At 38.1% G+C, this 27801-nt stretch overlaps 1 protein-coding gene across 5 annotated transcripts; it reads left to right on the top strand.

Annotated features, from left to right (window-relative positions):
* The first annotated feature begins 5846 nt into the window (after window positions 1-5846).
* acot9 (acyl-CoA thioesterase 9) lies at window positions 5847-27022 on the top strand. Of its 5 annotated transcripts, none has more exons than XM_012956503.3 (16): window positions 5847-6032; window positions 8735-8832; window positions 9985-10011; window positions 13861-13906; window positions 14582-14752; window positions 14843-14880; window positions 15590-15673; window positions 15964-16067; window positions 16991-17064; window positions 18668-18735; window positions 19265-19376; window positions 20141-20231; window positions 20864-20949; window positions 22274-22361; window positions 23313-23463; window positions 24799-27022. In XM_012956503.3, exons 1-16 carry the CDS (start codon window positions 6016-6018, stop codon window positions 24876-24878), a joined length of 1335 nt encoding a protein of 444 aa, XP_012811957.1. In that variant the 5' UTR covers window positions 5847-6015; the 3' UTR covers window positions 24879-27022.
* The last annotated feature ends 779 nt before the right edge of the window (window positions 27023-27801 follow it).

Below are 27801 nucleotides of genomic sequence, written 5' to 3'. Positions count from 1 at the left end.
TTGCCTGATACCTTCCCTGTGCCTCCTGTCATGGAAATAAATGGAACCACCTTTAACTGCTCATGATGGGTGCTTTTAGACCTTTGGGCCAAAAAGGCAGTTCCATCCATATCAATGATAGTCACCGACAGGCTGAAATACTGTGAAATTTAATTTTACTATGACTGCTGGACTTTTACACACTGGCGTTTTTTTGTGCAATTGATGTGCATTTGAGATGCAGGATTGAGCAAACCTAAATGCATCCACTAATTGATTCCATTATATTCTGCCTGGGTTTTAATGAATTTGTGTTTCATTGCGTTTTTTAGACACAACATGCTGCATTTTCTTGCATTGGACATGAGTTCAAAAGATGCTTGAATATGGCTGTTATAACCTATATTTCTACTATCTAAGCATTCATTACAAGCGTTGTACCAACTCACACAGACTGCAAAACCAACATTATGTAAAAGAACAAATTAGATAAATACCGTATATACTCGAGTATAAGCCGATCTGAATATAAGCCGAGGTACCTAATTTTAACTAAATATATATATATAGTAAATAATGTTCCCCCTGTTGTAAAAGAGTTCTGTGACCTTATAAAGGGACAAGACCAAAAGCCAAGTGCTTTTATACATACATACAGAGTAAAAGAACTCTGAGGTGACTCCTAATATTCTCCTATTTTACAGCAGGGGCTACATTATTTATTATAATACACAAGATATATTTATATACAAACAAAAAGGGTGACCCTAATTGTTCTATCCATAATTCAGTAACACTGAAAGGTTACTCCACTTGATATTCTCAAGAACTGCCACAAATTTTTGACTTTTTAGAAATTTTATAGGAAGCTTGCACAATATGAAAAAAGCCATGGGCCATGAGCCATGTTATTAGTCACAGATGTACTGTGGGGGGGTCTTGTTTGCTGGAGGGGGGGGCTATTATTACCCTGCTCACAAACTGTATTTTGGTATATGCATGGGTACTGATCAGTGACGTAACTATGTAAACAGCAGACCAGGGGGGCCCGGGCATCAGGGTTGACCAGGACAGCGTGGTCTGCGAGCGAGGGCTGGGAGGTGTGGTGAGGAGTAGGGACTGGTTGCTCCAGGCCCCCTCAGATTATTTTTCTGCAGGGGGGCACGGTGTGACTGATACTGATCCTAGTAGATTGTGGTTCTGAGTAATGCTTACTCACTCAGAACCACTAAAGTTCAATACGTAGACCATTGCTTAAAATAGGTCAAGGGTAGACAGCGCTAAAAAAAGAAAAAGTAATATAATGTTGTATTTTTATACTTTATGGTACACCCTTTTGTGTTGTTTGGTTGTTGGTTAGCCACAACCAACAAGGTCAAGTTGCCATTTAAACCAGTGTTTAATAGATTACAGCTTAACAGGGTTGAGAGTGGTACTCCCAAATGTTTATATTTCACATTTCAGTTCCCCTCAGTGCCAGACATTTTGTAAACATTAAGTGGTCTCTCATTTTAGGGGCATTTAAGGGGGGGGGGGTGGAGACACCTCCAATCTGCCACTCCTATGCTGGAGCTCAGAACTGCTCTTTCTAGCTTAACCCAAACTGCCTTACACTTCTAGTGTGCACTGGTACGGGAGCTACGATGGGCACTAGATAGTAATAGTAATATGTAGAACATGTATTAGATGGGTGTTATCCATTTACCCCCCGATAATAACCTGTGGGTCTGAAGGTCTGGCCCAGCAAAAACACATCCTTTACAGGTTGAAAGTGGGTACAAGCCAAACTCTGCCCTTTATCTCATCCCAATAGCCGATCCCTCCAAGCAGTGTGCACCGAGCAAAAAAATTTTTGGAGAGCTAGGGTGTGCGGGTAGGATCTTTTGTTCTTTATCTCATCCCACCCACAGTGTCATTATGCCCCTATTCTGCCTTCTCATGCCAGCTTCCCCCATCGGTAAGATGGACAGGTCACGAGTGGGTATATAGATACAGATGGCTCACTGGGCTGGTAGTGGGAAAGTTAAGGTCGGGTGTTGGTTGCCTTTTGTTGACTTACACATCACTGGTTCCTTCTCATTGTCTTGAAATATACTTGGTTATTGAGTTATAATTTTAGCCACAATTCATCTATGGTAGCCTCTTTACCTTGCATTTTGCTGTACTTCGGAGACCTGTCCTTTATGTGTGGAACTCGCAGGCTACAGGATAGTTATGTACTAGAAATATCCTGAATCTGAATCGGTTTAAAGGACATGTCAACCCCACACACAAAAATTTAATCAGTGAACAGCCTCTTTGAAATCTTTCAATAGCTGCCACACTGGTTGTGATTTCCTTCTCCTCCTCTAACCCACTCGGCCCCCTCCCTCAGGAATTTGCTTTGACTTCTGGCTTGTGGGCATGCTCAGTTGTTCTAAACTCAGATTACTAAACACCCCCCAGTCTAGCAGCCAGTGAAGAGATGGCATTACGGGTTCCCATAGAAACTCAACTCTAGCTGTCTGCTTCAATTTTTTTCTCCTAACCTCCTCTCCTGAGCTCAGCTCAAACAAAGCAGAACTTTTATCAGAGACAGTTGTGTCTTTGTGAGCCTGTATTTTTGATGAAATATATGCTAAATAAGGGTCTGTGTTTGTATGCTGTTTGCAGATTTAAATGTATCTGATTATGTATCAGAGGAAAAATGGCCACTGGGTGAAAGCTGCTATTTGCTTTAGGAAAATGTGATGGTGCCGGCAAGTGGAGGGGATATATGCAGTACAAACAATGCCATTTGGGTGTGGGAAACGTGCCCAACTGATATTCAATGCGGCGTGGCGTGGAGGCAATCAGCCTGTGGCACTGCTCAGGTGTTATGGAGGCCCAGGATGCTTCAATAGCGGCCTTAAGCTCATCCAGAGTGTTGGGTCTTGTGTCTCTCAACTTTCTCTTCACAATATCCCACAGATTCTCTATGGGGTTCAGGTCAGGAGAGTTGGCAGGCCAATTGAGCACAGTAATACCATGGTCAGTAAACCATTTACCAGTGGTTTTGGCACTGTGAGCAGGTGCCAGGTCGTGCTGAAAAATGAAATCTTCATCTCCATAAAGCTTTTCAGCAGATGGAAGCATGAAGTGCTCCAAAATCTCCTGATAGCTAGCTGCATTGACCCTGCCCTTGATAAAACACAGTGGACCAACACCAGCAGCTGACATGGCACCCCAGACCATCACTGACTGTGGGTACTTGACACTGGACTTCAGGCATTTTGGCATTTCCCTCTCCCCAGTCTTCCTCCAGACTCTGGCACCTTGATTTCCGAATTGTAGGCAAATGTAGGCTTTACATGTCCTTTAACTATTAACTTTTAAATTATTAGGGATCAATGTTAAGTCAGTATTGATGTGATTCATGTGATCAATCTTCTTACATATTATGATCTGATTTGTTTGAGCTATTGTAACTGTACACATGAATTCTATATATATATATATATAAAATCATGTTGTGCCAACAATTTTGTGAAATAAAGAAACTATAATTTAGTCAATATCAGTTTGCAATATTCTATCCTACACTGCTCTACAGACGACAGACACAGCCATGTATAAAGAAATTAGGTAAAACACATTGAAGAGATTTTATATTTTTCCATCCCAACTAAGAATATGGAACATGTGGGATGCACTGGGTCTGACCAAGGAGCCTTTCAACTGGTTTTCCTGGTTGGTCATCTGACTGTATGGTGAGACGGATACGATTTTTGATAATCAAATATATACAAATATATATAAAGTATTCATCACAAACCATCCAGATCTGTTTGATGATGGGCTAAAGGTGTAGGTATCATGACTGTAATAAAACAGTAGCTTGTACTTGATAGAAACTAAGCTGCATGAATCCATATTGGTGGCAAAACAATCCTATTGAGTTTAATTAACGTTTAAAAGTTTTTGTAGCCTTAAGGTATGGTGTTCCAAATGATGAAGAATAAAATTACCTAGAAAATTCCAAAACATTTTTTATAACAGATCCCATACCTGTATTACCATTACTCGGTCAGTAGGTATATTGAGTTTTGTACCTCAGTGTTTACATTCAAGTAAAGAATTCCGTAATTGTGCATTACTGTATTTCTTTTATATTTCAGCCACAAACCCATCAGCAGAACAGATCCAAATGAGTGCGGCCAACCATGAGGCTGAGCACATACATGAAAACCTTGTACAGTGCTGCTGAAATGAATATGGTGCTTTATAACATACACTTGCTATTAATAACAATAATATGCTGATTATAACTGTAGCCCACTTTTGCGGATTCAGTGCTGCTACCGGCTGATAACTTTGCTTTGGCACTACAGGAGTCCCGAGCCCCCGCTTACTATGGGGGTTTGCAGGGATTTCTCCCCTTAATGGTGTGCCTCCACCCAGGGATGGTTTTGCGGAACTGTAATCCACCCCCTGGGAAACAATCAAGGTAATGTACCCCCCCTGGGTTTATTCCTTACCAGCTTGGTAGTGGTCCTCTGGGCTTGATAGATATCACAACACAGTGGTATAAGTGAATCAGATGAAACGGTTTATTTGGACAGACACCTCTCCAGGAGTGGCATATCAGTCATACACATTGCAGGGCACATCTCATTGAGAACCTTTTCCTGTTGGAATTCCCCACGGTACTCAGGCTCGCGTGCTCCCCTCTAGGTGTTCTCCCCGGTACTCTCGGCAGAGACTCTCTCTCATAGAGTTCTCCCCGGTACTCACGCTAGGACGTTACACCACAGGGACCCACACTGGTACTCTCGCTAGGTATCCTCAGAGCCGACCTCCTGGACTAGCGGTGACCTTGTCCACCTACCTAGCCAATTGTGGCCCTGCACTCCAGCAGGTGTAAAGCTGGGGGATCTTAATCCCACTACCACTCCTGGAGGGGCAATATCCGCCCATTCTAACTTGGTGTCCTACATGGCACTCCTGGAGTGTCCTATTACCTTAACTACTATCTATTAACTGGGCTTGGGAGTTCCTCTACCCAAGCCTAAGATGTCTCCCAGCACATGGCTGCAACCCTTTATATGGGCCTATGCACCACCGAGTGGCCATAACCCGAACTATTGATAACCCAGTCATCCCAGTGTCCCTGTTAACTAGCACCACCCTGTGGCCTGTCCTAGGGGTGTCTGTCCTAAGGGCCCATTTTTGGTAAACCCCTACATAACTAATAAAGCTGCTGTTTGCTGGAGATCCCCATTCCCTGTTGAAGACAATAAAGGGCTACACATGACATAAAGCCTTGCTAGAGCGCAGGAAATGTACCTGAGAGAATTTGCATTTGACATCACTTCTGGCGTAAAATGTAGGCACCAAGCTAACTCGCGGCCCCCCTCCCTCTGCATAACATAGCTGTCAGGTTAGCATCTATGAACATAAGTAATAAAGAATAACAATAAAATTGTAGGAGCAATAGTTTTTAGCAGCTGGGGTCAGTGACTCCCATTTAAAAGCTGAAAAGAGTAAGAAGAGACAAATAATTTAAAAGCTATAAAAATAAAGAGGACCAACTGCGAAGTTGCTAAGTATGGGACATTCTATTACATGCTAAAAGTTTACTCAGAGATGAACCTGCTCTTTGATTACTATAACAGTGCCAATGCTTACACACCAGTCAAGTGTAAGTATATCAGCCCTTCACCATGATCGTTACTTGCACAAAGGACTATTATAACAGCAGATCAAAAAACCCTTTATTAAGGTGTCGATTATGTACAACAAACAATTGGCCTCATTGAGCATCACATCAGCTAAGCAATACTCAGTCTATGCTGCTAATTCTAGAACACAAGGCGCCAATGAAGCCGCTATACACTTCCGCATTCCTCTCTATGGCTGCGAGACGCTCTGTTCCCCATCTTTTATGCCTTGGGAGGATTGGAGCCCACTGACAGGCACAAGCGAGGCGTGCCCCTTGCTACTTTGCAAAAAGAACACAGAGAGTGCAGGGATTCTCAGTTGCAGCGACTTGTCCTGTGTGTGTTTGTAGGGCTCAGCATGCGGCTGTTACTCAGGTAATGGGGTGGTGCCATGCTGTTTATAGGGTCACTGCCACCGGGAGTCGGAAGCACTTTAGCGGGGAAATCTCGTCAGTTCCAGTGCTGCTGTCACAGAGAGAGTTGTCCCTGTGAGAGGGGCAGTATGTGAGTTATGTCTGTAGCTTGTGGAACCCGGAGAGAGTCACATAGGGGCTGGGATGGCACTTGGCCATGTGTGGAACGTACAATCCCTGAAACTTAGTTACATAGAGCTTGGTTCAGCTCTAGGAAATAAACGGGGCATCTTTTAAAATGTATTCTGTATATTCTTTGATTAAAACCCCACATTTTCTATATCTTTTGAATAATAGATTGCTTATTACCTTCCTGTAATCAGGAGAATGTTTAAATAGAGAAAATGAGCTCCATATAAACAAAGCCCCAACTTTCCACAACTGTAGTCTGCCTCCTAAACTTAGAGATGAGTTCATTATAAAGGGGAAGTAAATGGGAAAGATTACACAGATTGAATGCCTGTTCCTCTTCCTACAATTACAGATGGCAGATGTTGCAGAATGCAACCATTTTTGATTTGCCCTATTAAGCATATTTCATAATGAGAGCAATATTAGATTTTTATTGATTTTGAAGAAATTGTGCGTAAAGACTTAAACTGTTAAAATTGTTGCTTGTTTTTGTTGAGGTCTGTTTGATTAAACAGCTAGGATTTGTTTGTTAGAAAGTAAAGTAAAGGTAGAAAGATAGGAAGAAAGGGGAAAAGAAGAGAGAGATAGGGAGAGGGTAAGGTTAGGATTTACTGGTACACAGGTAGTTCATTTAGCTGGTATTTGCCACCTCCTTGGATGATTTTTATTGGGTGTCTGAGGGAGTCTCATTGCTTTCAGTCTGCTGGCTCTCCAGGTACTGGGCCCATGGATTCCACTCCAGTTCTCCCTTGTAGCTTCTGTCCAGAAGTCTGTCTCTGATTTCATGGCTCTGATCCAGTTTATTTTTGTAGTTAATGTTTGTAGGCCTGGGATGTGGGGGTGATTCCAACTGGCTGCTAGTAGTGATCTTGCTGCTGTCAGGATGTGTGTGGCTAGTTTACGTGATTGTTTGGATTGCATGGTTCTCATTTTCATTCCTAGCAAGAATGTTTGTGGAGTTGGTTCTGTTGTACATTGTAGGGCCTCGGAGAGGCTACTTTGCATGTCCACCATGTGTGTATGAATGATCTTCGTTCTCCACATCCTCTAAAGCAGCCTGATAGATCTGGATTTTTGCTCAGTCTGCTATTGCGAGATGGGGTATAGTACCATCTGAAGATAATTTTGTATGCTCTTTCACTAGAGACTGCACAAATTGAGGTTTTGCTAGCTGTGTTCCATATATTTGACCAGGTCTGTTCTGAGATTGTGATTGCTAGAGCTTCTTGCCATTTGGACATGTATGATTGTTGCGTGGTTGTTGTGTCTGCCCCTAAGTGGTAGTATAGTAGTGAGATGAAATGTGTTGGTTGGGCTTGCTTCTAGCAAATGTTTACAAAGTAGTTGAGGGATTGGTTTGTCTGTGTTTAAATTTTGATTTCAACAAAATGTTTTATTCGTAGATATTAAAAGAGTTGTTCACTTGGTATTTCATGTTTATCTGTACATTGAGATGGACTTTCACTCTAGGGTTATCATGTTTGCTCTTATCCAGATTTTAAACTCAGAGGGGGTTTGAATTCTTTGTTATTAAGGATGGTTGTGTATCTGGTTTTGGGTGCGCTTAATTTCGATTTGTGTGCTGTTGCGGCCCATAGGTCTAATGCATGTTTTGAAGTTGGTAAGAGATCTGTTGATGCTCTGGATGTTTTGGGTATCCAGAATAAATAAGCTAGTTGTAGAGGAGTTGTAAAGTGGTTTTCTATTGTTTTAGCCTAGGAACTTTTTATCATAAGCAAGGGGTATACTGCCTCTTTAAAATCAGAGGTGTAGTTGGAGGGCATTGGCCCAAGAGTACCAGCCTGATGGAACTAGATACTTTTCATATATGCCTTAAGGCTCATAGATTTTACCTTTCATTGAAGTGTATTGAACATTTCAGTGCAGGAGAATAGGTCAAGGGTGTAAATACTTTTAAAGGGAACTGTAAACCAACGTAGTATTTGGATAAATCAAGCATTCTCCCATTTTTTTTAATGAAAAAATGGTAACTGTATGTCAGTGATTACTTAAAGCCATGGAATAGAGAAAAAATTAAGCCAGACTGGGAAAATAATGCTTTGTTTTTGTTTTCCTGCCCAGCTGCCACCCTTACAGGGACACACTCTAATGTACAATTATTTCAAATTTGAGGGGGTGGGGTTCATGTAGTAGCTGACTTAAGTGCTCAATTTTAACATGAGAAACTAATTTATACATGGGAATATTTTCCATTTGTTTTAGGAAAAAAATTAAATGTAAATTCATTAATCAAGCTTTGCCTACTTAGTATTTCATGTTTATTTTTGCTGTACTTCTTACTTTTAGTCCTATGCAAAGTAGTCCCCTCAAAAGGTTGAGGGGCCCAGGGCAAGGTATGCAGTGCGGGACCCTCATATTGATGGAGGAGTAAATCCTATGCAATTATATATATTTCCCCACATTACCTGATTACTCCCAGATCACTACCTCAGTTTAACAAATTCTCTCTGCATCAGGCTACAGGCTTCTAAACATTCTCTCTGTCTTTTAAACATTCATTTTATTTTCCAGGCTCCGTGTGGCATGTCAGACCACTCAGTTTATCAGCAGATCATTGATGACAACAGGCACATCTCATTCTAAGGGCCAGCTGCCTGATATGAAAGAAGGTACTCTAAAATGTGAAATATAACCTTTTCATGAAAAGATATTTTTTTGGGAGGGTAGAATTATGGATACACTAAATCTAGGTATTGGAAAATCCCAGCTATCTTTGCCCGATTCAGCCAAATCCTTCATATGAATGAATCATAACCCATAAAGGAGAAAAAAATGTTAAAACCCTGGGAGGTGCTGATTTACTGGACACCACCAAGTGAGGCTTTTTTTGTAACCTTTGTACTCACCCTGGTACTGTTTTATACACCTCTTTGCCGGACCTGTTATATAGAATGCTCAGGACCTAGGGTTCTCTGGATAAGGGGTCTTTCTGTAATTGGGATCACCGTACTTTAAATCAATGAAAAAAATAATTTAAACATTAAATAAATCCAGTAAAATTGTTTTACCTCTAAAAAGGATAAATCATATCTCTGTTATTATGAATTATTGTATTAATGGTCTCTTTTGGAGATTGTCTTCTCATAATTTGGAACTTTCTGAATAACAGGTTTCTGGATTACAGATCCCATACCTGTACCTTCTAGTTTGGACAGATTTTGTTGTTTTAAATGCTGGCTGACATAAGGGACGCACCCGCACACAATTTTTGCACTAAATTGGCAAGTGTTGTGCATTTAGTATAACAATCATATTTTTTTCCTTACCTCCCATTCTCATGCTGGGAAGTGAGGAAATCATACAGTTTGCTGGCAGGTAGCAGCATAATTGCTCTAGCAAAGTCACTGTTTCATGTCTACCCTCTATTAAGCCTGCTGACCTGCAATTAATGACATGCACCTAGTAAATAGCACACTAATGCTTTTGTGTTGAAGCTCCATTTTGGTGCATGTGCCTGAAATGATGGAAATTCTGGGAAAAACGATAATGCATTTTTGGTCAATAAAAAACTATGCTCTGCCTACATTTTAGCACTTTGTGAATTGCACTTGCTTTATAAATGAGCCTTCTCACCAGACACCCATTCAGTTGTGGTCAATAAATAACTGTATAATTATTCAAGGATAAGTAAAAAATTGCTTTTTGGCGAGTATTGGTAATTGCAGTCAATGATTAATTTGACACTAGTGCAGTGTAATATTGCACCAAGTTTCCATTCAATATTGGAACCACATTTATTTGATTCTCCTTTTGCTTTACAGGAAATACTTTTATCCATGTTAATGACGGTGTGTGGTAATATGCTGCATGTTCTAAGCATTTAGCTTTGCTTTACCTCCTTGCCTCCTGCATATTTTATTCTGATTGCTGTAATTGCGGTACACCAGAGAAATTTGCAAAATGACAGTGTATATGAATTGTATGCCAAAGCGTAGCTTTGGCCTCCATATTTAAACCTGTGCCATTATGCACATATTATAACCATCACAGATTCATGTTTATATTGATCACTATTCATTATGGTTGTTCCAAGCTATTTTAGGAATTTGAATATGTAAATCCTGCACAAAAATGATACATTGATCAATTAATGTCAAAGAAGGGTCTGATTACATTCCTAGGCATTCCAGTGCAACAAACTTTGTCACTTTGTCATGGGTCATGACTTAGTTTTGTGATTTATATATAGGTGCTAGCTTTCCCTTATGTCTGTTATAGGTTATTGTAAGGAAACAGTTGTATTTCATATATCTTGTTAATCCTTATCAGCATTTGGTTCTGTCGCAGAAAGATAGATTATGGACTTTTTTTAAGACCAATTGACAAGAAAATAATGACAAGAAACCCCAATTTTTATTGATTTCATCAGTTTATTAATGTAAATGGTTAACAACAAATTTACAATAAATACAGTATGTTCTTCTAAATTGCTTTAATCTGACACAACTTAGAAACCTGCAGTCTGTCCATGGGTGTATATACAGGTATTGGACCCCTTAACCAGAATGCTCGGGACCAAGGGTATTCCGGATAAGGGGTCTTCCCATAATTTGGATCTCCATGCCTTAAGTCTACAAAAAAAATCAATAAAACATTAATTAAACTCAATATGATTGTTTTGCTTCCAATAAGGATTAATTATGTCTAAGTTGGGATCATTACAAGGTACTGTTTTATTACTAAAGTGAAAAAGAAAATCGGTTTTAAAATTCTGAATTATTTGATTAAAATGGAGTCTATGGGAGACGGACTTTCCGTAATTCAGAGTTTTCTGGATAACGGGTTTTCGGATAAGGGATCCCATACCTGTACTATATACATTTAATACTGCAGTATTTTCATAACTTTCCACGCAATTTTCTTCTATTTATTTTCATATTTTGGGTTTCTTTTTCCATCTTCTAAACACTTGAAGAGGTGTTCCCTCATTTTGCTGTCATCATACTTGCAGTGGATATTGCCATTGCTTAGTATCTCATAAGCATTTTGTTGTTTAGGTGAACCGGCAACTGTGATTGTTTTCAAAGTATAAGAAACCACTTTTCTATATATTCGCCTTATCTGCTTTCGGGGTTTCTTTGAAGGGAAAGTGTAACAACAGTTTACAATCTCTACATGATCCTCTCTATAACAGGATAGGAAGCAGTGTGCTTTTTTGGCATCAATATGAAATTGTACAGATGGTCCAGACACAGGAGTAAAATGCTTCTTCACTACAAACTGTAAGCCCTTAGCCTTAAACTACTTCTTTAGAAGAGTTTGTGCAACTTCAACAAATGCTCTGCTCAGACCTGTGTTTGCATCCTTTCTTTGTGGCTTAAATTGAGAGATCCAAAACTCTTCATGCACCTTCTTTTTACTCTCTGAATTGGGATTTGAAGGAGCATGTGGATCAGTGGTGAGATTGTTTTCTTGTTGGCTGCTTTCTATATTTTGTCTCGCTTCATTAGGCTCAAATGTGTTTTATTGCCAATTTAATTTTCAAACTACATCTTTCTCTTCTTGTGGGGGGGTTTCTGGAATCTCCTGCAGACGCAAAGTATTGATATTATTATCAGTTATAACACCTCAGTATTTCTGTGTATTTCTATATACATCTATTGAAATATTGCTGTACGTCTTGACCATCAGTGTAAATGGTTTTATATATTATCAGTGATAGCTGAGTAATAAATCCACAATCAATTCAATGTTCCCATTCGCATAAAATGTGTACCTGCTTTTTTCATCTTTGAGTAAGATTTTCTTGCAATGAGCAAGAGAGCGTGTGGCGAAAACAAATTTTCACCTGACAATGTAACCCTTTCCAAATGCTAATTAGCAGATGCTAATTTATGCTAATTAGGACTCGGATTCAGATCGTCCAGGACCACGAATTCGGCAAAACAGAATCCTTAACAAAAAAGTTTGATTCCCGAACCGAATCCCGGATTCAGTACATCCCTAGCATCTATATACCACATACTTTGGTAAATTTATGACTATTGGGCATCAAACTATTCAGTAGACCTCTGATATTCAGAATTTGGGGTGATTTTCTTTGTATGTAAAAAATTGTGAGATAAATAGGCAAATTGCATCATTTTAGGTAATTTTCAACCGCTTTGCAGATTGGTACTTACGTGTAGAAAGGCTTCTTTGCCCATGTTGGATTTGTCTGAATGTGTACTTTTCAAGAATATATGGTTGTCTGGGGGTCTCTGTACATTTAGGGGGTCTTTTGACACATAATACACAAGCAAGGGTTCTTCTTTGCCGAAGCAGAGTCGGCACCCGAGAAAATTCATATGCACTAATTTTCATTTGGAGTCTGTACATACCACATACTTTGGTAAATCTTTGCATATTGGGCATCAAACTGTGTAAACCTCTGGCATTCATATTTAGGGTGAGGTGTCTTTATATGTAAGAATTGTATGTTCACACTGAGGTCCCTAAATGCCACACACTTAGGTAAACCTGTACATATTGAGCATCAAACTGTTCAGTGGACCCCTGGTTTTCATATTAAGAAAGTTATATCTGGTTACCTTATGACCTGTAGGAGATACAATGCTGTAGACTGGAAGCTTCAAAGCGAATTTCACACATTTTGATAAAACCAATAACTTTAGGAAAGCATTGCAACTTGGTAGTTTGGAGTAGACAGACAGTTCTACCTATTCTGTATTCCCCAGAATCTGTTCTTTCCAAAAATATATAATTTTCTGGGATAAACTGCCTGTTAGTGGAATTTTTGTTCTTGAAATCTAAAGCTTTCTGAAGAGGGGCTTTGGATATTTGTTTTTTAAAAATATGAATTATTTAATTAAAATGGAATTTATGGGAGATGGCCTTCCCATAATTCAGAGCTTTTTGAATATTGGGTTTCTGGATAACGGATCCCATACCGGTATAACCTATTAGGATAAACAACAGCTTTAACACTAGCGTGGCGCCATAGATTATTTTTAGTGCACAGTATATTCTGTAAAATGGCTGTTTGCATTTCATACACAAATCAAAGCAGAAATATACAGACTACTTCTTCATGCTAGTAATGCAGTTTTATTGCTTGAGCCAGGGAATATATTTGACATTGTTGACTAATGGTATCCTTATCGGTTTATGTTTTCTAAATAGGTGTCCCTTTGAAACAGTGAAATGTTCAATATGTCATATGTTACTTTTTCTTTGCAACAGCACTTCAGGAAAAATATGCAAGTATCCTTTAGATATAAACATTGCAGTTAAACAATAGCAATATATTTTTTGGATTCTGGTGCTTCCCTTTCTATTAGCAATGAGCTGACAGCTATATATTTCTGTATCTTTCCTGTATTTCTGTGATATGGTGCAATATTTGGATCAAGTCAGACTGGGGGTGCAGGGCCCACCGGGGCTGCCCCCACACGGGCCCTCACCCCCCAAAGGGACCCCCGCCGTGGCCCCCACACCCCCAGGGTCTCAGCCATCCACCCAACCCCCTCCCCAGAGCAGGCATACCCTGCCCAGTCCGACCCTGATTTGTATGGTTTATGAAATTTTTATTTCTTTCTCTGCTTTTCTAATCTGTCTGGCTTCTTTTCTATGAAACTTCCTTAGGAGGAGTCCTTTTCTACACACACAGTTTCGACCCTGTTTTTTTTTTCTTTCAGTGCGAGACAGACTAAGAGCTATAGTAGGAGCATCTACCAACTGGAGGTATTGTCATTCCCATCATAAAACCTAATCTCTGATCTATCATGTATGGTTAGTGAGTTTATAAGTTTTTCCTGTAAAACACAAACACTGAGGCAAGATTCTCACCTCATGACAAAAGTGGCCCTGCCTTTTTTTAACTGCTGCTTAATCCAGCTGCCCTGTTTTAGCTTGTTATACCAAGGGCTTCTCATTAGAGTGGTACTTTGTTGTAACCACCTAGTAGGAACCAGGAAGTCAGAATGAAACTTGCAAAAAGAATGTTCATTAAAAGCCCAATTTATTGAAATCCAAGGCAGTGCTATTCTGGCCAAAGGTCCTGAAATATGCAAGCCTCTAGAAAGTATTTGTAATTAACCCTATTCTTGATGTAATTTTTGCAGCTTTCCAGTTAATGATGTTTTTGATTTTGATTCCACGTCCATATAAAATGTTTCTGAATGATTTCCACCCAGGGACAAACAACCATAAGCACTCTAACTTGCAAAATTGCAACTCCCTTGCTCAGTTTATATATGGAAGGGTGGTTGGGACTTTTGGTTCTGCACCATATGGCTTTCTGAATACTAGCAATACAACATCCCTCTCTTATTTGGCTATCTGGTGATTATTGCCCATTGAAATTAGAAATCAGGAATTCTAAACAGACAACCACTGCTTCTCCTTTTGATTTGTCAGTGATCATGTTCAAGCCATGGAGGAAAGGAAATCTTTGCAGTCACTACTGGTGAACAAGCAGGAAGATCTTCCCCCACGCAAAATAAAGGACAGCTACATTGAAGTGATGCTGCCCCTTGGTAGCCAGCCGCAGATAAGAGAGAAATACCTTAATGTGTACAATAATGTTAGGTAACTGCAGATCGTATGGTCTACAAAAATCTGTCTTTGTTTCCTGTATAGCATTTGTTTGCTGTTATATTATTCTTGCTTTCTTCTCAGGTTTGGCCGAATTCTTGAAGACCTAGACAGTTTAGGAGGTACGAGATTAGTGGAAAGACATCTAAAAAATTATTTTGTTTTTAGTTTTTTTTTTTTTTAAATAACATAATAAATCAAAAAGAAAAACACCAAAAGTTATACATTTTCAGTGGCTGAGAAAAACTAATATGCTGTTCTTGTTTAAGCCACTTTCACTTGCTATTAGACTTTATCTGAACCTTGCCATTTGCTTGTAGTAACTAATACTTACTAAATATGTTTTTTTTTTTTATATTAGGTTTCTTGAGCCCTTGCATGTGGAAGGCTATACTATGGCAACTAGTTAGTATGTGACCAGCTGTAGTGCAGGCCAATTGACACTGGCACAGCCCCTAGTTGGACTGGAAATGTCAGAAGAAGCAGTTTTAGTCCAGTGTCACAAATCATTCCAGTGCTTCCCTATTTATTTCCATTTCGGGGGCAAAAGGATTCCCATGTGAGATCTGTTGTGATTAGCGGAACCTTTATTTCCCTTTAAAAATCTGCTCTGATCACTTGCATGAGAAGTACAATCACTTGCATGGTGCCAGTGTGACCTATATTATGTGTGCTGTATGTGGTTTCAGTCAGGCAGTAGCAGTAATAAGCTTAATTCACAAGATGGTCTTCATGATTTGAGTGTTTTTGTAAAATTTCATAATGAATGTGCCGTTTGATTTTTATTATTTTCTTATACCATTTAACAAATACTATTTTTGTTATGCACAGTGCTCATTTGTTACACACACACAAAATCGGACTCACGTCAGACCTCTCCTTTATCGATTGTCACAGCTTTGGTGGACAAAATAGGTGAGTGAACAAACGATCTAGAGGAAAATCATGGCAGCAAATAAATAGCATAGCCAGCAGGTAAAGCAATACTCTCTTGCTACCTCTTAACCTTGAACATAGGTGTATACGTATAAGAGAGACAGTAGCAAGCCATTTGGACCAGTATGTGTTTAGACCAGTTTGTGTCCAGTTTCTGAAAAAGCCTCACAGAGGAAACTCTGCAAGAATATTTATTCATGATCTATAAGTAAAACTGTAGCATTCATTAGAGGGTAGGGTAAGTTTCATGTCTGTCCTTCTTTCTTCAGATCTCCGGAAGCATCTTATCTATCCTGACTGTGATATCAAGCTTACTGGGCATGTTTCCTGGGTTGGAAAAACATCAATGGAAGTCAAAATGCACATGTTGCAAGTTAGTGAAACTACAAAATATATTGATTACACTGGTTGGTCGGTGCACTTGAAGTGGTGACATCAGGTGTCCTGAAAGCTCAGGTTGAAGGACATATCGGCAGAGATTTGAGTTGAAAACTTATTTTTTATCGGAACAATTGCTAAATGGTCAATGCACCAATGTTTTCCTATTTTTGTAACCCTATTATGATGAACCCTGAACAAAACATGGTCTTCGAAAAGTAACTTAAACTATAAAAGTCCTACAAGGGGTCCAAGGGGTTTTAATTGAACTTGTACAGAGACTGCATTCTTTGTCACGTGACTAGTGTCCCTCTCTCTGCCAGACTGAATTCTATTTTCTAGTACTCGCATGTCATGCTTGTTGAATGATTACATATGACATGTACGCCACATACATGAGATGCGCTAAATAGGATTGAGACAGTATAACGAATATCTAGCAGCACAGATTAGGGAAACAATAATTGTTCATTTTATGATTAGGCAGTGTATTTTAAATGAAAAGAGTGTGTATTTATCATATATGTTTCCCTTAAAGTGGTTGTAGAGCTTTTCCTATTGGTTAAGAGGCCTGATAGTTCTAAGAAACATAAAAATATATGTTTCCTGCAGAACAGTTATGTGCAACCTTAATTTCATAAACTAGTAGAGGCAAACTATCCATTTGGAGAAGAAAAATTTTTTTTGAATAAACAACATAAGTCTGTTACTTCTTGTCTGTTATTACTCTGTGAAGTATGCCCCGAAGAAATATGCCCTCATGTTCTACCATCAAAATAGCATTAAATTCAAGATAGTCTCTGCTTATAGGGTGCGTTTTACCTGGAACCTCTAATGCAACCACATCTTATACTCCCACCATGCAGAAAACTTTTGTAAAGGGGAGAGTACATTTGCACTTTCTTATTCTCTTTACAGCTCCATGATGGTGCTTTCAGCCCTGTACTAGATGCAACATTTGTAATGGTGGCCAGAGATCCCGAGAATAAAAGGTAAATGGAGTTTATTTAGCTCTTCCTAGCTCTGTGTGCATGGCAAGTAGTATAGCAGAGAACCACAAGCTGCAGTATTGTAATGGCAAACATTTGTGCAAATAGCAAAAAATAACATAATAAACGGCAGCCCCTTCATCAGGTGAACATAACTAATAAAGGGACCATGTCCGTTCTAAACCTTGTACTACTTTTGTTGATATGCAGAAAAAAGCATTCACTATAATAATACTGCAATGTGTACTATTTAATTGCTATGCATTTTCCTTGAAAATAGAAACAAATTTGTACTACTTGATAGTTGCCCTTTGGGTACTTCTGTTCTCAGTTTGTACGTGCCTGGATCTGGCCAGCAAAAAGTTTGTTTCACAGTTGAACCCCCGTTTCCCTCCTTTCAGGGAACCATAAAAAATGGTGTCAAATTCGTTATAATATAGGGAAATCAGGTAAATACATTATGCATTATATATTGGTGGGACCACAAAAAATGGTGTAAGATGCAGGAAAGCCAAATATAAAATGTTGGTTTCATTGTATTTGATCCAATATTTTGGCTTTCCATACATCATGTGAACCATTTGTGCATTAGAATCAGCTGCAACTGTGTGTTACTGGAATTTACTCCTGGAACAAATCAGTGATATTCAATAACCTGTTATTTAACTGCTTCCAGGAATGATTCATGATTACTAGGAAATAAATTAACTAATATAACTTTTAAAAATTAGCAAAATAGATAATGGTTTAGGCAATATCATTTAAGTGGCAATCAAAATGTTGTGGGATTAAATGGTTTGTTAACTCTTTAGGCTAAAGACACACGGAGCTACTAGTAGCAGCTACTTGTCGTGGCTACTAAAAAAGACAATGCTGATCATTTACTGATAATTGCCTTTTATTTCCCTTATATTACCTTTTACTATGATAAAGAACGTAATAGTCCAAAACAATTTGCTGTTGGTTTTAATTTTTTGTTATGTGCCAACTTTGAATAATTTAGCTTTTTGTTCAGCAGCTCTCCAGTTTGCAATCTTAGCAGGTATCTCGTTGCTAGGCTTCAAATAACTCTAGCAACTGAGCTGTGGTGTGAGTTAGGGCAGGGGTACATTAGTCATGCCGCGAATAAATCTCCCCGCAATGCCATCCAACCGGCTAGAATATAAATCACAGGTGGAATGGCATACTAGAAAGATAAGCAATACAACATAATAAAATTGTAGCCTTATAGAGCAATAGTCTTCTGGGGTCACTGATCCCCATTTAAAAGCTTGAAACAGTTGAAGAAGAAGGTGAATAATAAATGTATTGAGAATAAAAAATAAAGAAAAAATTGAAAAGTTCTAAGAATTGCTCATTCTGTAATGCATTAAAGGTTAATTTGGAGGTGAAGCACCCCCCTAACCTACATGATGCATTTTGCTGTGCCAGGTACAGCAGCTTTGCTTCCCAAGCTTTTCTTTGTTACTCTCTGTCTGTCTAATGATGATTGACCATCTTCCAGCTCTTGATTGCACTTCTCTGTGTGTGCTGGGTAGCTGGATGTGCTTACTGTATGTGTGCAAGCCGAGTGAGTGATCACTGGTTTTCTGTATTTCTTTTCTAGGCCGGCTTTTGTTAATCCATTAATTCCTGATGGTCCTGAAGAAGAGAATCTTTTCAAACAAGGAGAGTGTATGTGTTTTAGCTTTAATGAACAAGTGTACTGTAATTAAAAGGCTTTTTATTTATACTCAGTAATAGATAAGAAGGTCAGCCTTTTCTGAAACAGGCTAGATTTAAAAATCACTTTAAGACTGAGCAGCATAACTCTGTACAGAGCATAGCTTGCAGCAGAGTCTATTTTTGCTTTCGGCAAAAGCTAAGAAATGACAAAGCTACCAATAATAACTTAAAAAGTGCAAATGTAATGTATGAGTGAATCATCTCTTAGAAATAGCAGGTCCCAACCTGGACTGGGATTCAACATAGGCCTTGGCATTTCTAGTACACAGAGAGAGAGCAGCCCCTCTGGCATTTGCCAGAATACACAGATTGCTAGTGCAGGCCCGGGAGGCCACTTAAAGTCAGCTGCAAGAGCTCTACAACATCAATTTGAATCATTCAAGGCAATCAAGGTTTCTATGGGCTTAGCATAATTTAATATTACTATGAAGGCATCTGATCTTAGTAAGACCCCTGTATTTTTTGTATTTTTGTAAAGTGAACAAAATGCGGCGGGTTGCTTTTAGCACCGCATCACTGCTGAAAACGGCTCCAACCGCTGACGAACGTCAGGTCGTGCATGATATGTTCTTAAACACGCTGGACCAACGGTAAGTGCAGCTGCTATCATGAATGGCAGAATTCTAACAAACTTGTTATATTTCACCTCAATAAAATAAATGATCCCTAGTTGTCTGTACACAACTGTTTGGTCATTGCACTATCTCTTATAAAATAAAATTACAAGCATCTTCAGCACCCCTATCCTATTTTGAAGGTGAGTGTTTTAAAATGATACCAGTATATCATCTTTTGTCCATAATGCTAGGGACCAGGGTTTTTCTAGATAAGGGATTTTTTTGTAATTATATATATATATATTATTTAAGTCTGCTTAAAAATAATTTAAACATTAAATAAACCCAATAGGATTATTTTGCCACCAGTATGGATTCATGTGCAAGGCACTGATCTATTAGAAATCAAAAGGAAATCATTGTTAAAAATTTGAATTATTTGCTTAAAATGGACTAATAACTTTATTTATAAAGGGTACGCAGCACTGTACAATCTTACAAAATTACACACAAGCAGGACGAGTATTATTATAAATAAATACAATAAATATATATAAATGCACAGGGAATAAGTGCCATGTGGTATGAGACACAGTAGGAAGGAGGTCCCTGCCCTTTAGAGCTTACAAGTATTAGAAGAATTTAGCAATTGTCTTGTGCTGTGATAATGATACTATATTTTTTAAATTTACATTTTTATATTTCTTTGTAATATATACATAAAGGATGAGCTGTCAGACTGTCATGCAGTTTTGTTTGTGATTAAGTTACCTTCTCAAAATGCTTTTTGTTAAAAGGACTGTGAGCTTTCGAAGTAGAGTTCTGCCTTCTAATTCTGTGTGGATGGAAGATACAAAACTTAAGGGCTTAGAGATCTGCCACCCTCAGGTACCATGCATTATACTATCATATTATACCACTGCAGGGAAGTTATACTCACTTTGGCATGCCTGTTCAAGCTAGATGTACCCGAAGTATTGCTTTTGGATTTTGAAGGTTGGAAATAAAAACCTGCTAGGTTTAAAACTGTATTTCCTACTGTGTGTCAGTGCATGTGTAGGGATTTGGCAATCCAAGTGCAACCTAACGGTTAGTCATGGAAAACAAAAAAAAAAAACAGCTGTAACAAAAACACAGACCAACTATAATGCTAATTTGGTGAGTAGCAGATGCATTCTGGGACTAAAGGTGGCGATACACGTAGCAATTTCGATCCACAGCCTCTTGCAATATCAGTCGTCTCACCGAGCTGCCATACACACACCAAATATCGTACAAAACAAGGTTTCGTTCAATATTATCGGTGCGTGTATGGCTGGCTTTAAAGTCACTCTGCTGTCTACAGAACCAGTGCACTAATCACTACCCAGACAATCATGATTTCCTTTCAATCTATGAAATCAAGTATATCTGTGTAAAAAAAAATAAAAAAAATAAAGGGAAAGCAGTCCACACTACAGGGAGGGTTTCTTCATTTAATTATTGTTTTGTGTTCTTTTTTTTTTTTTACATATCTTCAGGAAAGAAACATATTTAACAGGATCTTTGGCGGATTTTTAATGAGGAAAGCCTATGAGCTAGGCTGGGCCACTGCCTGCTCATTTGGGTAAGTTTATAGTATCAACATCCATAACTGTACGACACAGACACAAATTTTGAGACCAACGCACACAATAAATTGTGGTGTGCACAAAGAATTTTGTACTGCTCACACCAGTTTTGTAAGTGTCCACACACGGTTTTAAAAAGTGAGCACAAAATAAATTTTTTGTGCATACGGCCAAGTAAAAATTAGAGGAAACATTGCCCACAAGTATAGTGAGCTATAAGATTCCAAGTAGGCAACAATAGCAGTTGCTTTTATTCCTAAGCAAGTAATAAAATAGAATTATAGATCCAGTAATGTTTACCCAGTAACCAGTCAAATACTAGAATACATTTATTTAAGGAAGAAGCAAATCTGTATTATACATAGTAGATTTATATATATATATGGAATAATACTGCTATTTTAGAATAAGGTAGCAGACCGAATGTTTTTATAAATGACATGAAACTTGGAGGTAACTTGTAAAATCCTTTTATTTTACAACAGGTGTAGATTTGTTTTCTTTAATACACAGGTTTTGGGGTGTCAAATGATGCAAGTGACATCACTGAGGCTAAGGAAGCACTATGCGGATTATGCACTTTTCTCTGCTTACGCTAGGTTATTTACGGCTTTTGTGTATTGTAACAGTATTATTTATAGGGCATTTTAAATTTAACATTGCTTGTTACTTACATTCACAAAAAAATTAGAAAATCCCAATATTCCAACCACATATGACTTTTGTGAGATTGTACGTCTATTATTTTTTTTTATAGTTTTTGAATTATGTGCATTTTTCTTCGGAGACTTTCCAACTTTCAAACAGGCAAAAACGATTGCTCCGTAAGCATACAATTTTATAGTTATTTTCTATTCTGATCCTCTCCTTTAAATATCAGCCTCTAATTTAAACCACTCCCTGGTTGGAAGGTAATCTGATATTCCTAACTGGAGAGTTGCAGAACCAAAAGTGAAATAATTAAAAAAAAACATAAATAATAAAAAGACCATTGCAGATTGTCTCAGATTAGAACTTTCTAAATCATACTAAGAGCAGGGATGCTGCTGCCATGAGGCGAGTTGAAAAGCTCGTAAGTTACCAGGGGCGGGCAAAAGCTGCTCCTGGTAACTTAAACAGCCGAAATTCTGATTTTGTACACAATTGCTGTGTACAATGGTCCTAAGTGGGTAAGTGAAATGCTTGAAGGGCTCTCTTAAATTAAAACTTCAAGTAATACTTTACAGGTTTTTTCATGTCCCTTATATTCCCTTGAGAATTTGTAATTTATATAGAAAATAGAGAGTTATTATAAGTACCTTTTTAAATTATGTTTTGCAGCGGTTCAAGACCTTATGTTGTTGCTGTTGATGATATCATGTTCCAGAGACCTGTGGAAATTGGATCACTGCTGTTCCTTTCTGCACAGGTACAGTTTCTGTTTTCATTGTGAAATCCACTATTCTCACTTACACTAAGGGGCTGAATTATCAAAGATAATTTTTGGACAGAGCTATTCATGCTATTTAAGTCATGTAAAGGTCATAATTTGAGGTATTTGCATTTTTTACACATTTCAGTGGATTTTTTTTTGTAGCAGTGTTTAATCAATAAGGAAACATTCTTGCTTTTTTCATTTGAGTTTAGTTGTGGAAGAAAATACCTCTTAAACTACACAAACCTGAATTTTCTTAAATGGGCCTCTAAGGGGCAGATTAATTAAAAAATTGAGTTTACTTTGAAACCTCAAATAGTCAGGATTTATTAAAGAAAAAACTTTAAGAAAAACCTCAGTAAGTAAAAGCTTCATTGAAAATTAAAATAGAACAATGTAATTTTTGCCTGTGTGTAATTTTTCTGCCACTTAGTTGGTTATGTTGGCTCCGCTGACTCTGGGGTCAAAAGGCCCTGATAGTGTGGTTAGTATCCCCTGCATCCAAATGGAACGACAATTGTGCATGTACTATACCATGCATGTGCTGTCAAGTGGGCACAGGGGATATTTGGATTCAATAAGGTGACGTGGCACTTTCATCAAACTACCCCTGGCCAGTGTCATTTTTATGAAAGCATTTTCACACATCACACATCCGCAATAAAGTGTGGTCCCTCCTGTTAATGTCAGTGGGAAGCAATTTGCTGCAGGGGTTTTGATTGCTACTACAAGTAACCGTGATCACAACAGCCCGTTTCACACAGTCTTGTGACATCCATGACATTCCACAACTATACATCCAGTATTTTTTAAATTAAAATTTGATTTCTTGGAAATGATTCCATATATAGGGAAGTAGAGACTAGGCAAATGTGAAAATACAGTGTAACTACCCTGTTTTGTAATACTTAAGCCAACCCATTGATGACCTGATTTATTTTCTAGGTTTGTTACACAGAGAGCAAGTACATTCAGGTCAGAGTGCACAGTGAAGTTTCTGACCCCATCACCAGAGAACACCATACCACTAACATATTTCATTTCACATTCATGTCAGATAAAGAAGTTTGCCATATTGTGCCACAGACATATGGAGGTGAGTATGAATATATCTGATTTACACAATCATCATAAATAACTGTCTCTGTCTGCTCTTTTCGTGTTGTCTCATAAGGAAAGTTAGACATTTTCAAACTAAACAGATTGCATGGTGTCTCTGGTTAACACCACTGTGTCCCAAACATGATGAAAGTGGGGACTGGAGGCAGTATCACAATAATTCATATTATAAGAGGTACAATTACAATGCATTGGAAGAACGATCATACAACATTTAATAGTCACAAATCATTTTATTTTTATGAAACACTTCTGAATGCTTTAAAGGAACAGTAACACCAAAAAATGAAAGTGTATAAAAGTAACTAAAATATAATGTGCTGCTGCCCTGCACTGGTAAAAGTTGTGTGTTTACTTCAGAAAGTCTACTATAATTTATATAAATAAGCTGCTGTGTAGCGATGGGGGCAGCCATTCAAAGGAGAAAAGGCACATAGCAGATAACAGATAAAACACTATTGTACTCTACAGAACTTATCTGTTATCTGCTATGTAACCTGTGCCTTTTCTCCTTTTTTTCAGCTTGAATGGCTGCCCCCGTGGCTACACAGCAGCTTATTATATAAATTATAGTAGTGTTACTGTAGCAAACACCCCAGTTTTACCAGTGCAGGGCAACAGTGCATTATATTTTTATTAATTTAAAGCTCTTTCATTTTTTGGTGTTACTGTTCCTTTAACAATACAATCCGGGACTTTCCTCCTATGAAAACTTGATGGGGCTGGAGGTTGGAAAAAAAGGAAAAGGCACAGGTTACATAATAGATAACAACAGATAAACTCAGTAGAATACAATGGAGTTTTATCTGTTATTTGCTATATACCCTGTGCCTTTTCTTTTTTTTTCCAGCTTGAATGGCTGCCCTCATGGCTACACAGCAGCTTTGTTTATATTAACTATAGTAGAGTTTCTGAAGCAAACACACCAGTTTTACCAGTGCAGGGCAACAGTACATAATATATTAATTACTTTGATACACTTTCATTTTTTGGTGGTTTTTAATAAATCTGTCAGATATTTGCTCCACACAAAGGTAAGGCCAGACTGCACAGATCCTATAAGCCTGCCAACCAGTTGTTGGTCACTTAGTTGCAGTGCAGACCTATGCAGTTCCATGTCACTTTATAACTGAATATATACTGAAGTGGGTCACTGATCAGCCTGTCAAACGGTGGCTATGCACTCCCCCTTCTTTTGCTGAACACAGTGTGGTACTATAATAGCATTGTTACACTGATCTATTTCTCAAAATTCATGCTCTTTTATTTTTACATTGAAGTTTTTTTATTCCCACTTTTTATCTTTGTTCAGAATCAATGCTATATTTGGATGGTAAACGCCATTTTGATGCAGCCATCAAAAGCAGAAATGGACAGAATGGAAGCTTATAAAGGAAATGCAAGTCGGACACTACTTATCTCAACATTAAGAACAACTGAGCTTATCAATGTACAATAGGCCTGGGATGCTTACTGCTGCTTCTTTAAAAACTGTGCTCTTTAAAAAAGCAAAAGAACCTTCATTTACTGCACTTAACTCATGTCAAACCTATCAAACAAACTTTAACTATTTCTACATTTTTAAAAATCAGTCAAAACTGGATCTTGGATCTGTCAAACGACTGTGTTTCCCTGCAAAGCTCAAATCAGCAGTAGCCTATTGGCTGCTTGCTTACAATCCAAGCCATTATTTACTATTCACAAACTAAATTGTTCAGTTTCAATCCAAACTAAAATAAATGGAAAATGCAGTGGCAGAATTTTGGATTATGAATTTCCAGTACTGTATAAGAAAGGAAATAAATAGATATGGAATGCTTCCGTCCATTCTGTTCTGTGAACATTAATGGGCTTATTTATAAATTTTCGAGTTTCTGAATTCAAATTTGTTTTTCTAAATCTAATAAACTTGCATATTGAATGCTCACTTATTTATGAATAAGGAAAACTTGTTTGAATAAAAAAACTCCATATACCTCAAATTTTTCAAGTTTACAGAGTTTGAAAATATGGCTTGACTTTGCCTAGGAAAACTCCCATTGACTTCTATAGAAACTCCCAAGCTTTTAGATAGTGACGTTTACATTCAAGTTGTCTGGGTGTTTTTGCACTTAAATTCCAGATATTTGAGTTTTAGTGCTAAAAAAAAACAACTAAATAGTGAGAAAAAAATCAAACTTTGATAAATCACCGCCGAAAGGAGAAGTAAAGTTTTAGGGCACTAGGCACCCCTAGTAATTGTAATCACTTACCTGATACCCCAGACTGGTGCTTTTGTTAGCAGGACATTGCACCAGCCCGGGATATATCTGAAGAACTTCTTTGGCGCAATCTTCCTTCCTCTTCTTTTCTCCGGGGTGCAGACATGTACACTAGAGTAAAAAAGGAAGCTCTTCATTTCTAAGTTCGGCTTTTACTCTACTGCACATGCATCCGATGGACCAGAATGAAAACAAGATGGAAGTATCTGAAGATGATGGCGGCACTGATCTTCTGCAGAAATACCCTGGGCTGGTGCAGTTTTTAGCGAACAGGTGCACCTAACCAGGGTAATATTTTGGCACCCCAGTGAATTAAACTTTAGTTCTCCTTTAAAATAGCTGCATGATTTTGTGCTTACAACAACTGCTTGTTCCCCTACAGCTATAGCCAAATGCTGAATAAAATGTATGGAAACCAAATTTTTAAAAGGTCAATAAAGTGTATTCCGTATTTATCTAATGGAAATATTGAGAGGAAGGCATTGTTCTTTTCTCTTTGCACTCCCCTTTTGAATTTTAAAACACAGATTGTGATCTTAATCACAATATCTGCTCATGCTTGGGCACTTGTGATTTTGACAGTTTTGACAGATTGTTCTGCAATCTCATCGGACTGCAGTAAGTTCACCTGAACGAAAAATGTATATTGCTTATGTCTCTTAGCATGCACAGACCTGTAACTCAGAGGGACCACTGCACACTATTACTCTTTTAGATCTATGCTATTTCTCAAATCATGTGGATAACCAAACCATGTTGTATGCAGCCAATCAGTCCAAAGATTCATCAGTCATAAAAACACAAAGCTGTATGTCTCTGCATTTAGTCATTTGTAAGCTGAAATTATTTCAGGCTATTAATACACAACCTCCCTAGTATGTTAGGTGGTTTTGGTTAGATGTCTGAAAGAGTCATAGCTCTTATAACGAAAACTCCCTCTTCTCATAGCCTGCTCAGAGTGGTCCATAAAACTGTACTTTTTTACAAATATTCAAGCTATTGTTTTGATAGTCTGTGTAGCACTACTCCATGTTTTCATTTGCTCTCATCATTTGGTGTTCTCTGCCTCAGGGTGGAAGCAGCCAAGCGCCCCGTGTGCCAAGGAACTTAGAGATATTTTGCTTTTCAGCATGTTTTATATACTCTGTCAGTCCCTGGTTGAACAAATATAGGGAGTCTGTTATGTTAGTGTGTAAGACTGGTGTTATACTCTATGCAAATTATGTTATGTATGGTATGAATTATATCTATTAAAATATTTTCATTTACAGAAAAGTGTGTGTTTGGTAGAATCTATTTTAGTTGATTTAGTTAGGTAGCCAAAACGATAAGTATATTCCTGGAATGCACCCTGCCCCTGTTATACTTTGTACATGAGTGCTAGCATTTCGAGCTATATAGATATCTCCATAGATCCCTACTGGGAAATATAGGATATTTTAAACCAAGCCTTTGTGTTTGTCACATCATTAGTTAGCTCAAAACTCTGTTCCATGCCTTTTGGAACTGCAAATCATTACTGTGCCGCTTAAATGCTATGCACATATTGTATCCAAATCTCCTGGAGTATCCCTGTTCCTTAATTTGCAACCCTTAACCCTGAACCTAAACAAACATCTACAGAACATTCACAAGGCTATCTGGGCAGCGTAAAAACTTTATATAGGACCAGGAAAGTGATATTGAACTTGTGGATGGAGCAAAGACTGGCATTATTACGGGTCTTATACTTAAGAGAAAGGCAGTGTGTAAAGTGCATAAAACGTCCACAGTTGCCCATTTTTTTGCACTTCGCCACCTTCTGTTGTTGAACTACTGCTGGCCTGTGCTGTTCTGAAACACAAAAACCTGCGGCTAGCCCCATAGTTTTATTCATAATGAAAGAAAATGCAATTCTAGTAAACTTTCCAATATATATTATTTTAAATGGTTTTAAAATATTTTTTTAAACGCAATTACCAGAGCTGCCAACCCCCCTATTTCTTCGGAGTCACCTGTTTTAAAAGGCTCTCCCCTGTTCTCCCCAAGCAACAGTCTCATTAAGTCCTGCGGTG

Source organism: Xenopus tropicalis, chromosome 2, assembly GCF_000004195.4.
Source record: "Xenopus tropicalis strain Nigerian chromosome 2, UCB_Xtro_10.0, whole genome shotgun sequence".
Lineage (NCBI taxonomy): Eukaryota > Metazoa > Chordata > Amphibia > Anura > Pipidae > Xenopus > Xenopus tropicalis.
This window is presented reverse-complemented; position numbering and strand designations above follow the sequence as displayed.